Source organism: Ostrinia nubilalis, chromosome 10 (assembly GCF_963855985.1).
Source record: "Ostrinia nubilalis chromosome 10, ilOstNubi1.1, whole genome shotgun sequence".
Taxonomy (NCBI): domain Eukaryota; kingdom Metazoa; phylum Arthropoda; class Insecta; order Lepidoptera; family Crambidae; genus Ostrinia; species Ostrinia nubilalis.
In genome coordinates, this window is record NC_087097.1 from 7,632,244 (window position 1) to 7,645,898 (window position 13,655).

Below are 13,655 nucleotides of genomic sequence, written 5' to 3' on the forward strand. Positions count from 1 at the left end.
TTGTGACATCGAATCCAAAATGGCAGCGATTGCGTCATATTGGCAGCCTTAGATTTTAGTATTGTCAATTTAAAACTAAACATAACGGTTTGGTAGATTTTGAAGTGGTACAATTTACGAACCGGTACAATTTGAGCAACTCCACCCTACATAGTTTCGATATGTCTGTCGGTCTGTCCGAGGTTTTGCTTGGAAACTATTGAGAATAGAGAGCTGTTATTTTGTGGAGGTATGCATATTAATCACGCCGACAAAAAGATAAAATAAAATTTTGAAAAAAAAAAAATTTTTTTTTAGGGTAGTTCCCCTACATGTAGTGGGGATGATTTTTTTTTCATCTTCTACCTCATCGTGTGGGGTATCGTTAGATAGGACTTTTCGGTTTAGGGGTTTCTAAGAAGACTATTTTTCCTTTTAGGGATCCGTTTGCAAATGATTAAAGTTTAAAGTGCCAATTTTTGTTCGAGTAGGGCCTACTTTTAAAAATTGCAGTTTTTGGTTTCTGTGTCTGGGTGTATTAATTAATTTAGCAATATCTTCGATGTACAGGACCTATAAGCATAAAAGTAAAGTAAATTCGTTCGACTGCTAAAAGAATATGCAATAATTGACATCAAAAAGTCTATCAAAAACTCTCATTGAAATCTTTATGAAACACTTGAAACATAAAAAGGATGCCTGTTTTAAATTTTTCAATGGTATAAAAAAATAGACCGTGAACATACCTTTTTTTCCACTTTTTAGATGCACTAAGTCATTACCTAGTTTAAAATTTTAAGGGCTTGAAATTTGAATTTGGCTATTTAACTAACCATTTATCACGAATCCTTTAACTAAGAACAGATTGTTAAATCTCACTATAGATTGGGCGAGTTATACCCTAGTGATTTTACAGGTATTATCTGGCCCGGACCTTCGGACGAGATGAAGACTAGTATTTTAAAAAGTTATTAACTGGTCCGCGGACCAGATTTTCGGTGGGCCAGATAATACCTAACCCTTGGTAGCGGCCTGCGTCCAGCGCCTTCCTGCTTTTATGATGTCGTCGGTCCACCTTGTGCGTGGACGTCGCACGCTGCGTTTTCCGGTTCGCGGCCTCCGCTCCTGAACCTTGTTGCCCCATCGGCCGCCAGTTCTGCGTACTATGTGCCCTGCCCATTTCCACTTCAGCTTGCTAAGTGATTTTATTAATTTTTGGAAAATAATCTATTTTTATAAATTCAAACATCAAAACAATGACAAGAACTGGTTAATATAATACAGACTATAATATCGTTTCGTGTATGACTCTTATCAAATGTTTATAGGGTAGCTACCTTTTTTGAGCTCCAGAATATTTATCTAGCTTGAATTTTCGCCAATTTCTATACAAGCTTGTCGAGAATGAAGTGATGTGGTACCTACTTAACTTCTGCATACTTATTGGATAAATCTTTTAAAATTTACACGCCAATTTCAATGTTCATTAGTTATTCACAACATCTAACAAGGAAGAAAATGTTTTGTAATAGTATTTCTTTTTACTTTATCTTCAATTAATTGAATAAGTTATATTGTAGTGTCCATATAAACGTAGGTAAAACAAAACCGGAGAATGAACCAACCATAATAGTGTCAGTAAAAAAGATGATATCATTTACAAGATTACTGGACAGAGGACATGGCTGCGGTTAACGATGTACTAAAATGCAGGTTTACATTCAACTAGACAGCGCCATCTCCCTCAACTGTATTTACTTATAAAAAATGTTTTATATGTTGGTAATTCGTAACGATTGTCCAGCAATTTTAAAGTTATAATAAATATTACAACAGCTGCCACTTCTAAGAATATTATTTTTTTTTACCTTAAACAAAATTCTCAATTGGTGACCACGGGCCGGAAGATGTACCTAGTGTGAGTAGGCCTCCTACTAGGTGGACCGACGATCTGGTGAAGGTCGCAGGAACTACCTGGATGCGCACAGCGCAGTTGGGGTTGTTATAGAAATTCTTGTGAGAAGCCTTTGTCCAGAAGTGAGCGTCATTTGGCTGAAACGAACGAAAGAAAGAACATAAAATTATTCGTTAATATTATAGACCATAAGCCTGGTATGGTTTGATAATCACAAAAGCTAAGTCGATTTAATCTGATGACTTAACAAATCCATTTGAATAAGTTCGGGTAAATTCGTAAAATGGCGGTCAGTCTAATTTACATATCTTGCTCAAAAATTGGGAAATTCCGCAAATGCAGGAACTTTTGTCTCCGCCCGACTTGGGAGGAACAATTCCTCAGTTCGCAGGAAACTTTGGCGGGTCCTAGCAGCGTCCTCACTAAGATGTCTCAATTACATTCGCTTAAGCAAATACTTTTGTTCGCGCCGTTTGCGATGTCGTTTTTCCAGTCTTTTGTTTTTGATTTCAATTCTATTGTTTTAATTACTTAGCTTTCTTTAGGAGTGGCATTTGTTGGGTAAAAGTAATGGGAGATTTCCTTATGAAAATTCGGCACGTAAAAGCAAGAAAATGTTAAAGGATGCATACTTACCAAGTTAGATGACCATTGGATGTTATGAAAGGAAAACAAAATCTGTGCAACCATACATGTAACATTATAAACAGAAAAGACGCACCCGTGAATTTATATCACAAGCTAGCAGACGTGTGAAGTGTCGTTCCCGTGAAGTTAAAGTTTCGTCTTTCGGAGATGCATAATATTTATAAGTATTTTAACTACAGACTGGTATCTTAGGGAGTTTCCCATGCCATAGTAACACGGTGTTTATTGGTCAAACATACGTTTTGTGTATAATATCGAGGATAATAAAAGGTAAGAATAGTGAAAGAAAATACAGACGAACAATACCGTTTCGCGGGGTCTGAACAGAGCTGAACACTCGTCTTGTGCCTTGTAATGTGCTGACAGGGCAGACAAAAGGCATTTTTTTTAAAAGCCTGTGGAAATATGGCCGATCCCCCATTGTGTTCGCCGCTTTATTCGGATCTTTTTACTTCTCATTTCCTTATTTCAGTGTTGAAAGGATTAACAATAGTACAGGTACCGTGAGGGTATTTATCATGACTGGCACAATTTAGGATGGTTTTGTTTTTGTTTAATTTCTCTTTGGAAAAGTTCGGGGTGGACGAACGAATTTATCTCCGGAATGTGTTTTTACTTTTTAACGCTAGGTTATTTAGGCATTTGGTTTGATAAAGGTTCTTACACGTATCTTCAGTCGGGAGTCACTCAGTAAAGTTTATGAGGCCCTCGCATAAAGAAATAATTCTAGGTGAGGATATTCTTCCATTAATTTCGATTTATTAAATTCAGGGATAAGTCGAAAAGAGAGAGATAATAATATAGTCACGGAACTATTCAATTATATTTTTATAAATTATAGGTTTGATAAAACTAATTATAACTCTAACACGAGTACTTTATGATTTGTATTTATGTACTGTATTTGATAAAACATTTTGTTCTAGCGTGCAACAGAACGTACCTGGGCGATGTAGGACGAACCTACGAGTTGGAGGTTCGAAGACCAAGGGAGGACCATCTGCCTTTTGTATGCCACCTAAACTTCACCGCCACGGGAGGGAACTATGGTGACATCATACAGGTAAGCAAAGAGTGATTCTTGTTTTATTTTTTTTATTGTTTATTGCTGTGGTTAATAGATAACTCAGTACGAATATATTTTACCTATGTTACTTGATCTCTAAGGCTGAGTTGCACCACCTAGCTTTAACGGTAACTATGACGATAACCGGTGAATTTTGTATGGAGTTTGACAGATTTTTGACGTTTGTTAAAGTTAAAGTAAGATGGAGCAACCCAGCCTAAATTAATCATTGAAAAATGTTACTTACCTTTATTATGTTTGTTGTTTAATAGCTTTCATTTATGGATCTTTTTATATAAAAAAATATAATATTGCTAGCATGTTGTGGTGTGTATAGACATGGGCCGTTACATACTCTCCACGGTAAAAAATCGCACATACTTCTAAATTACACTTCCGTTTAGTATATTTTAAAAACTAATAAATATCGCCACAACAGAAGCATCATAAAAGAGCGTGTATACAGCATCCTTTTGAACACAACATTACACAACAGTAATAATATCGATGGCCACGTCGTTAAAAACCCTCGCTTGGTTGCATGTACTGTAAACTACATTGATATCAACTATTCATAGTTCCACTGTCTTAGGAACAAAGGCTTACTTGTTTTCTGGAACTGACTTTATTATAGCTCTTTGTGTTCTTAATTTTATGTAGAAAAGGTTAATTTTTGCCCTCTGGACACGTGGTCCGACTGCTTTGTCCGACTAATCGGACCACGTGAACTTTTTTTTCCTGTTGGTTCGATTAAGGAGTCGGACTATCAAGACTTTCTGTTCTTAAGGTTACATGGTCCGACATTTAACCGCCCAACCTATTTGAAAGCAAGAAAGAAAGATACATTTATTATTTCATTAACTCAACACTTTTTAATTGCATTTTCTTAATTGAAAAACTATAACAGACCTATTCCTTTTAGTTCAAATCAAAGTTTAACTGAGTTGAACTTTCAGGAAAAAAAATCCATAGTTTTCATATTTTTTCTAGAAATTTGAAATAAACGGAATATATTTTCCTAAAAATTCAACTATAATAAATCTATTGAATATTTTTGATTGATTTTTTAGGCTAGTTTCCTAAAAAAATTTTTTTAGTCCGTCAATTTTAATATAAAAAAATATTGGACACGTATATTTTTAATTGTCAATCAAACAAATAATTACAAAGTAGGACACGCAAAAATTCCTGCACAAAATGAAGTTTTGAACGAAAAACCGTTTGACCGACGTACCACGTACGTACGTCAGTGGTAAAGGGTTAAAGTGCGTTGAAGTTCCGCGCGCGTCACAAAGTGCAGCACTTTTACGCACTCACTGACGTCACGGGCCTTTTCTTTAGAACTTTGGCACGCTTTATCTCTTTACATTTTCATTAGTTTTAAAAAGTGAAAAATAGGTGTCGAGTATTTTTTGATAAGCTAACTGACGGACTAATTAAAACTCTTGCTTTTTACCCAGGAAACATCCCTATTGAAAATGTGGAAAACAAATGAATACCTACATGACCTATCTATAATAATATAAACATTTAGGAAATTTTTATAATAAAAAAATCCGTTTATTTCAACTTCCTTGAAAGATTACTTAAGAAAGTTGACTTTACGGTTTTTTTCCTGAAAGTTCAATTCAGTTGAACTTTGAATTGAACTAAAAGGAGGTCGTTTTACATTGACTGAAACAATCTTTAATTAAAATTATTTATACCTTTACATATTTGTATTAATTTATTCAAATCAATATTAATTTAAATTTATTATTATAAATTTATTTAATAGTGAACCTTTCCATGCCAGGCGTTCACGAGGAAGCTCTTGTTATTATTATGACCAAAGAGCATCGCATTGGTAGTTAATATGAAATTGTCACGAGAAATAGTTTCCATGGATCGATTTTGTTGCATACCACCCTTAATTTATTTCAAGTCCGATTAGTCGGACGAAGTGGAATTGCGATTCCTTGTAGTCCGATTAATCGAACCAACAGGAAAAAAAAGTTCACGTGGTCCGATTAGTCGGACAAAGCAGTCGGACCACGTGTCCAGAGGGAATTTTTGTTCAGAATAGGTTGATATTATGTTTTATAGTAGAGTCGAGTCGAGTTGAGTCTCTCCCGTTGTCTTAGGTGAATCACGATGCGAAAATATCAAGTAGTCGTTGTCTATTAGTGGCCTACGTATTCGCGTGTCATAATGACATGTGTCATAAGTTACGTGAAGTATTGGTCGCATTACGTCGCATCGTTTCATGTTGCATTCCATTATTCACCTAGGACAACGGGTGAGTCGATAGAGAGATACGCCCGTATTCACAAACATTACTATGAGGTCTCACAGTGCGCGTGGACGCACAGGGTCACACACGAACCAATCACAGAGCTCTATATAAAGCTGTGCGTTCGATTTGCTGCTTCACTTAAGCAAGCATCGTTTGTGAATACGGCTGTTAGAGTTTTAGCTATTCGCTACGTTACGTGCAAACTTAGAAATTCATACAAGATGTTTACAGTACATTTACAAGATTTTTGAGTGAGAGAACAGTCATACTAAAGGTCCACTTATGCTTTTCCTAAACATAGTTTTTGTTTCAGTTAACATTCGACACGTTCACCGTAGGGAAGTTCGTGTCATTCACCTCGGACGGGTGTCCGGATGGTCACATGACTATCGTAGAGCGGAGTCCGTCACCCCCCATGGGTCAATGGTGTGGATCCGCCTGGGGGTACACTGTGTACTTTAGCGAGTCCGACTCTATAAATATGACGCTAAGGTTGGACAGGCTGAGTCAACAGGTGAGTGTTTTTAAATAAAGTTCATTGATCAGTATGAGAGTGATGGGTTCAGACTTCATATGATAAGATAGTTTCCTAAATAACAACTTTTACTCCAGCGGTTAACTTATCAAAAAATATTAGACACGTATTTTTTATTATTCAGTCAAACGAAATTATGATTCATTGAAGTTCCGCGTGACGGCACAAAGTGCTACACTTTTAAGCACGCCTTGATGTCACGGGCCTTTTCTTTTCATCTTTGGCGCGCTTTATCTCTTTCAATTTTCATCAGTTTAAAAAAGTGAAAAATACGTGTCGAGTATTTTTTGATAAGTTAACCGACGGACTTATTCAAACTCTTGCTTTTTTACCCAGGAAACATCTCTATGGCCTGTCTCTATCACGTGTCAGGCCCCTGTTGATGTTGCTTGCTGCTTATATACCTTTTTCTTCAACTGAAATACGCCCACTGCTAAATAAAGACTTTCCTCAAGATCCTATCCAATTTTGGTTCCCCCAGTTACTTACTCTTTTTGCGCTGTCCGTATTTAGGCGTTTTAGTCATTTATTTGATAAATACTACTTAAAAAGTTATTATGTAAATGAAAAACACATAATACTTCAGCGTTTGTTGAATAACTCGACCCTATAAGTATTAGCTCGGATACCTAATCCGATCTATCTATTTCATTATTTCACAGAAAGTAGACTAAAAGTCAACATTTATTTAAACATTGATACAAAAGTCGGTATAAGTCCAATTACTTATTGATACAAGAAGCTCTAAAGTGATTCATAATTACGTGTGCTTTCAACTCCGGGAACTATTATTTCGTATTGACTCACGCCGATACAATCCACGGCATATTTCCATTTACTGACATAGGTACGTGTAATCACGTGACATCGATTTCTTCCACAGTACACTTTGAAACGACTAAAGGGGATTATAGACTAGCTAGAGCATTTCTATGTAAAGTAACGTGCTAACTAATGCTACAATACAATAACGTTCTAAAGAATGGTGAAATGGTGACACTGACTAAAACATTTCATAGTGCGGATCGTGGTTCTGGTACTTGTACCAGAACAACGAATTTACTTGTAAATGCTCTAGCTAGTCCATACTCACCTTCATGTTTCATAATTTCATTATCAAATATTAGCTGCGAATAGTATATAATTTGAAAATAATCAAGGCTCATTATACTGGGAGAGGGTATAATTTAAACGTCTCTATTTATAAAGGAAATTTAATTTATTGTGCTCCCTAAGGCCAGGTAAAATATACACCGTAATTATACGTGTTTTGTTCTGTACAGTCAGCACATCGGACTATTAATTTCTGTAGCAAATTGGCTGATATTTATTGCAAATGTATAAAATACTAGGTACATGGTTTTACTTAATGGTAAAATCCTCTTTGTCAGGAGTACCTACCCTCCAGCTCCTACAAAAAATTCCTGATTAAAATATTTTGTTTATACTCCATCCCTTCGAAGTTTCATTTTCAAAAACTCAAATTGAAGCAATTATAATAAAGTAATAAGTTGGGCATTGAATGACATTAGAGACTTTAAACTAATACGAAGAAGAAAAGATTTATATTTCGCAGCACGACTTACGCCTGTATCATTATAAAAGCCTCACGTACTAACGCCGATCTGTTAACGCACACACTTGTTAACACGCCCCGACATGTTTAATTACAAGTTTTTGCACGCACCAAAGTTAATCTGTATAAATGAACAACCATATTTATCTTCATTAAGAGTCACTTACTAAGCATCCCTTTGTTTCACTGACGTGGTGTAACTAACTACATGTTTTCGACTGTGACTTGACTAATATTTCACATCACCCCGGTTTTAACGGTTCGGTAAGTTTCCTTTATCTACTGCTGGCAGGCGTATTATGTGCACCAAGGGGTGAACTTTCGATCAATTAATTAGACGACGATTACCGACGCCCTCCAGGGAGGTTCAGGATAGGCCTTACCTCACAATTGAAGCATTGGGTGCAACAAGGGCGTATCTCGTAAAATTGAGTTTCGAGAAAATTGACGATGAAAGTTTCAATGTCTTATATTTTTTAAATGTTTATAATTTGACTTACACTTACTTTATTATTTGTTAGTCCCATGATTTAGCAATAAGATTAAGGTATTATAACTATTTTAAAGCAATCGGAAACATCTCAAAATGCGATTTTTTTTACTTGTGTTATCCGCCCTTGTTGCACCAAACTGGTAAACAGATAGGGCGTTAGTTAAATTACAATTTTTTTTGGAAAATAAATAACAATTTGAATACTTATTTTATTAATTTTAATTAAAATGTAAGTCAAACATGTGTATTTATTACAATCACCGTTAAAATATTAAACTTTCTTAATATTTTTTCCGACTTTCGTGTTTTAATCAGATTTATCAAAATATTTACTAGACTGAAGGGAATTTTCCGAATCAGCTGCAACTGGCCTGGAAGGTCCAGCCTGATCCTCCAGGCCTGCATAGAAGGTCAGGACCAGTTTCAACCACTCATTTGGCTCACTTTTAGCTAGGTCCACGGACCAAGTCGCCGGATTGAGTTTTTAAATATTTTCTTCTTTTTTAAACTGGTTGCCGCTGTTTCCAGAGCTAAAAAGGTGGACCTTCAATATTTTTGTTAATAAATTAAACACCAAATCAACACAAATCTACTCTAGAATCTTAGAGCGAGTCCATTTGCCGGAGGAATAAATAATTGAAAATTCAGTCTGGCGACTTGATCCGTGGACCAATCTAAAAGGGGGCCAAGTCACTGGAAGACTCAAAACTAGTCTTCAGTCATTTTTTACATTAATAAGTTTTTAAAAACTGCATACAGATCGAATTTAAATGCACTTTTGTTACTGTGTGCAACAAGGGCGTAGCGCCACTTGTGACCTAAATTATTTTCACGCCATCAGGGAGCGTCTGATCGAAACCAGTTTTTGGGATGTTAAACTAGATGGTACAGTGCATGTTTTGATATAATAACATCAAAACGGACTTTCGGTACCGAACGCCCTTGTTGCTCCCAATGCTTCAATTACAATAATGGACGCTATTAGAAGCTAATTCAGTAATTTAATAAACGGAAATCGAGTAGCGGCGCGAGATTTTTGCGTTAAGGGAAATATGGCTCGTTAGAGGTACGTCAATCAATGTCGTGGTTTTGTTGTAGAAAGTTGCCTACTGCGATGAGTTTAGTTCAGATAGGCCATTATGTGTCTCATGGGAGCTGTGTTATTCTGAAGATGAAACAAGTGAAGGTTATTTTGAGCCTTAATCTCTATTAGATAAAGATGAGTTAAAAGTATAGATAAGACTTCTCATCTTTGCATCTTTCATAGCCAAATCGTGGATCTAAATAAGTAAATCTATTTCTTTGCGGTCTGCTGGTTGCCAAAATGTTTCTTTGGCTAAAACCTGCGGTATCATTTCTCTTACTGTGATTGCGGTTGGATTTTAAACCACACTTTTGACTAGTTTTTCAGTTCTTTTGTGTTTAATTTTCGAGTTAAAAATAATAATGTTATTTTCATGTTTCTCTGTCGTTATTTTATAACAATGTTCCAATTAAACACAGCTTTTGACAATAAATATCGCTTATTGTTACAGCCTGTTCATAAACCATTGTCATGAGCATACGCTGTACAAACGATTTACTTCGGCAATTTATGAAATTGGGTAACAATAAAACTGTTCTAAAATGTTTTGCAGATTTTAGGACAAGGCTTAGTATTTTTTGCTGTCATTATTTTTTTTAATAACATTAGTAAGTACCTACAAAGATTTATAAAGTACCTACACGATAAAAAAGTTTAGTAGGTTTAAATAGCAGCCCAAGATTACGCTCGTAAGATTAATTAAACTTTATTAACTTCAGTTACATGTAAGCGTAAAGTTTTCCTGTATTGTTACCTATATAGGCTGTAGGGACGGATGCGAAGGTGAGAAATGATACAATCGAATGCTGGATAAAGACTGACTATATTGTCCAATAACACACAAATATATAGGTGATTTAAGTACTACATCTCATCACCATCCTTTACAAAAAAAATAAAATAAACGTTATTTATTTTATTTTGATATAAGTAACATGTTACATGTCTATATAAACTGATTACATTTATTAAAACGTAAGTAAAGTGATAATATATTTGCTGTCATTTAATATAGCATAACAACGCATAGTATCTGAGTACCTATCAGTGTTTATATTTTAACTAGACACATTATGAAATATATAATTTTGTCCTATTCTTATGTACTATACATGTTTTATTATCCTTAATTATCTCGACATTAGGTGAACAATCTTTAATTACCTTGTATGGACCTAAAAATATACTCTGAAACTTATTACCGGTTTCATTTTTTAACAAAATTAAATCATTGGGTTTATACAATACAGGATTCATAGTACGATCATATTTAATTTTTCTATTTACCTTACTAGCTATTAAATTATTTCTCGCTTCATTTTGTGACATTTGTAATCTGTATTTTAATTCTAATGGGTAACTTTCAACATTATATAAAGGGTCAACATGTCCTGAAATTAAATTTGTTGGTAAGCAACATTTCTTACCAAAAACTAATTCATAAGGCGTGAACCTAGTTTCAGTATGCACCGATGTGTTATACGAAAAGCACCAATAAGGAAGCCACGTGCTCCAAGCCTCCGGGTGATTATCAGTTTGGATGCGTAAATAATTACCTAAGTGTTTGTGCGAGTTCTCCAATGCACCGATGCTCTGGTGATGGTACGCCGTTGACTGTAATTGATTTATATGTAAAAGTTTACAAACCTCCTTTATTGTTGATGACAAAAACTCGGTTCCCCTGTCGGTGGCTATTTCTTTTGGAATGCCATATCTGAGAATAAAATTATTAACAAAACTCCTTGCTACTTCGCCTGAACTTTTAGAATATAACGGATAAGCTTCTATGTATTTACTAAGTTCGCATTGTATTGTTAATATGTATGTATAATTATTTATATCTCTATCCAAAGGACCTACTACATCTAAAAATATTTTCTCAAATGCTGTATGTGCTGTGGTCGTTATACACATTGGCTCTTTAGTATAATGTGAAGAGTGCTTTTGTTTTTGACATTTACCACATTTTCTAACGAACTCCGTTACGTCAACCTCAAGACCTGACCAAAAGTAATATTTTTTAATGTTGTTAATCATTCGTCTTATGCCCGCGTGGCCACTAGTGGGCAAAAGATGAAAATCATTTATAATAACTCGTTGGTCGTCTTTATTATCTATCCTCTTAACGTCTTTTAAAATGCATATCCTTGGTCCTGACCACGTTTTACAACTTTGAACTTCATTTATTAATTTTTTAATAAAAATATTATTATTATCGTTTTTTATAAAATATATTTCTTTTATATCAATTTGATTACAAAATTTATTCAGTTCTCTCGCAAATTCGGCTGGCGATAATTGCGATCGAGAAGCTGGATTAATAAAAATTGTGTTAATATTAGGTACAAAACATAAACATTTACTCTCGTGTCTTATTTCATTTAAGTTACGATATCGATTTAATTCATTAGCGCTAATGAAACGTAGTTCCGTGAAATATTTCGGTTTACTATGTATTTCCACAACTTTTGGGTGATCAAGCCAATCGTTCTTGGAAACAATAGCATCCCGAGTTTGCCTAGCCTTTTGACCTCGCGTCATAACATTCATAACACATTGATTCATCTCTTTTAATTCGTCTGATGTTAAAATTAAACGAGAAAGCGTGTCCGCGGCGCAGTTTTCTTTACCTTTAATATATTCTAAAGTGAAGTCGTATTCCTCAATTATTAATCTAAATTTTAATAATCTGCTTGAGGGGTCTTTCATACCAAATAAATATATGAGTGGTTTGTGGTCTGTTTGAATTTTAAATTTTCGACCGTATAAATATGGCCTAAAATGTTTTACAGCCCAAACAATCGCAAGTAACTCTTTTTCTATAGTTGGATATCTTTTTTCTGCTTTATTTAAACTGCGACTAGCGTATGCCACAGGTTTTCTATCGCCATTACATAATACTGCTCCGACGCCATAACCAGATGCGTCGGTTTGCAAAATAAATTCGTTATTTTCTGAGAAATTGGGATATTGTAATACAGGGTGTGCGATAACATTTTGTTTTAAAATTTCAAATGATTTTTGACAATCCTCATTCCAGTTAAATTTTACATTCTTTCTACATAAATAATTTAGTGGATATGCTTTTGTTGCAAAATCAGGAATAAATTTACGATAATAATTAACGAAAGCAACGAACCGTTTTATTTCGTCTGCATTCGTTGGCACTGGATAATTTTTAACTGCCTCTATTTTATTTGGATCTGGTATAACGCCATCTGAAGAGACGACATGACCCAAATAAAGAAGTTCCTTTTGTAAAAAATTACATTTTTGTGGGTTTAATTTTAAGTTTACCTTTCGTAATCTTTCAAAAATATCCTGTAAGTTTTTTATATGGCTGTGTAAATCTCTACTAAAGCATACTAAATCATCTTGATAAACCAGACATTTTTCATATGTTAGTCCTGTCATAGCCATAGTCATCATTCGGGAAAATGAACTTGGGCTAGTTTTAAGACCCATTGGCATCCTAGTCATTTGAAATTGACCTGAACAAAACGCTGTATACTTGCGACTGTTTGGATCTAAATTCACGTTGTAGTAACCTTGATGTAAATCTAAATGTGAAAAATACATGCAGCCAGATAGAGAATCTAGTATTTCCGTTATATTCGGGAGCGGAAATTTGTCATCATGAATTACGTTGTTCAGTTTTCTATAATCTATGACCAAACGCCACTTTTTATTCCCTTTGTTATCTTGTTTTTTCGGTACTAATAAGATGGGGCTAGACCATTCACTTTGGCAAGGTTCTATGATCCCTTCTGTTAACATATTATCAATTTGACATTTAATTTCTTTTTGTAAAGCATGAGGTAATCTATATGGTTTGGAATAAATTGGCTGAGTGTTTGGTTTCAATTCTATTTTATGACTGTAAATATCTGTTGTTGATAACTTATCACCCTCTATATAAAATATATCTGAATATTTAGCACACAAACTCTCTATATTTATTTTTTCTTCTTTATTCAAATGAGTTAAATTTAATTTGGAAAATAATTGTTTGACTCTCGATGCATTTTTCACATTATTATCGAAAACACAAATGTTATACTCCTTAGAACTATGAATATCGAGA

General features: G+C 34.6%; 1 protein-coding gene across 1 annotated transcript in view; it reads left to right on the forward strand.

Moving 5' to 3' along the window:
* The first annotated feature begins 3,474 nt into the window (after positions 1-3,474).
* Positions 3,475-13,655, forward strand: part of LOC135075099 (uncharacterized) — a 31,464-nt gene continuing 21,283 nt past the window's right edge. The window contains exons 1-2 of the mRNA XM_063969438.1: positions 3,475-3,605; positions 6,197-6,397. Of these exons, the coding sequence (XP_063825508.1) occupies positions 6,266-6,397 (132 nt within the window). The 5' untranslated portion in view covers positions 3,475-3,605; positions 6,197-6,265. The remainder of the gene's footprint in view (positions 3,606-6,196; positions 6,398-13,655) is intronic.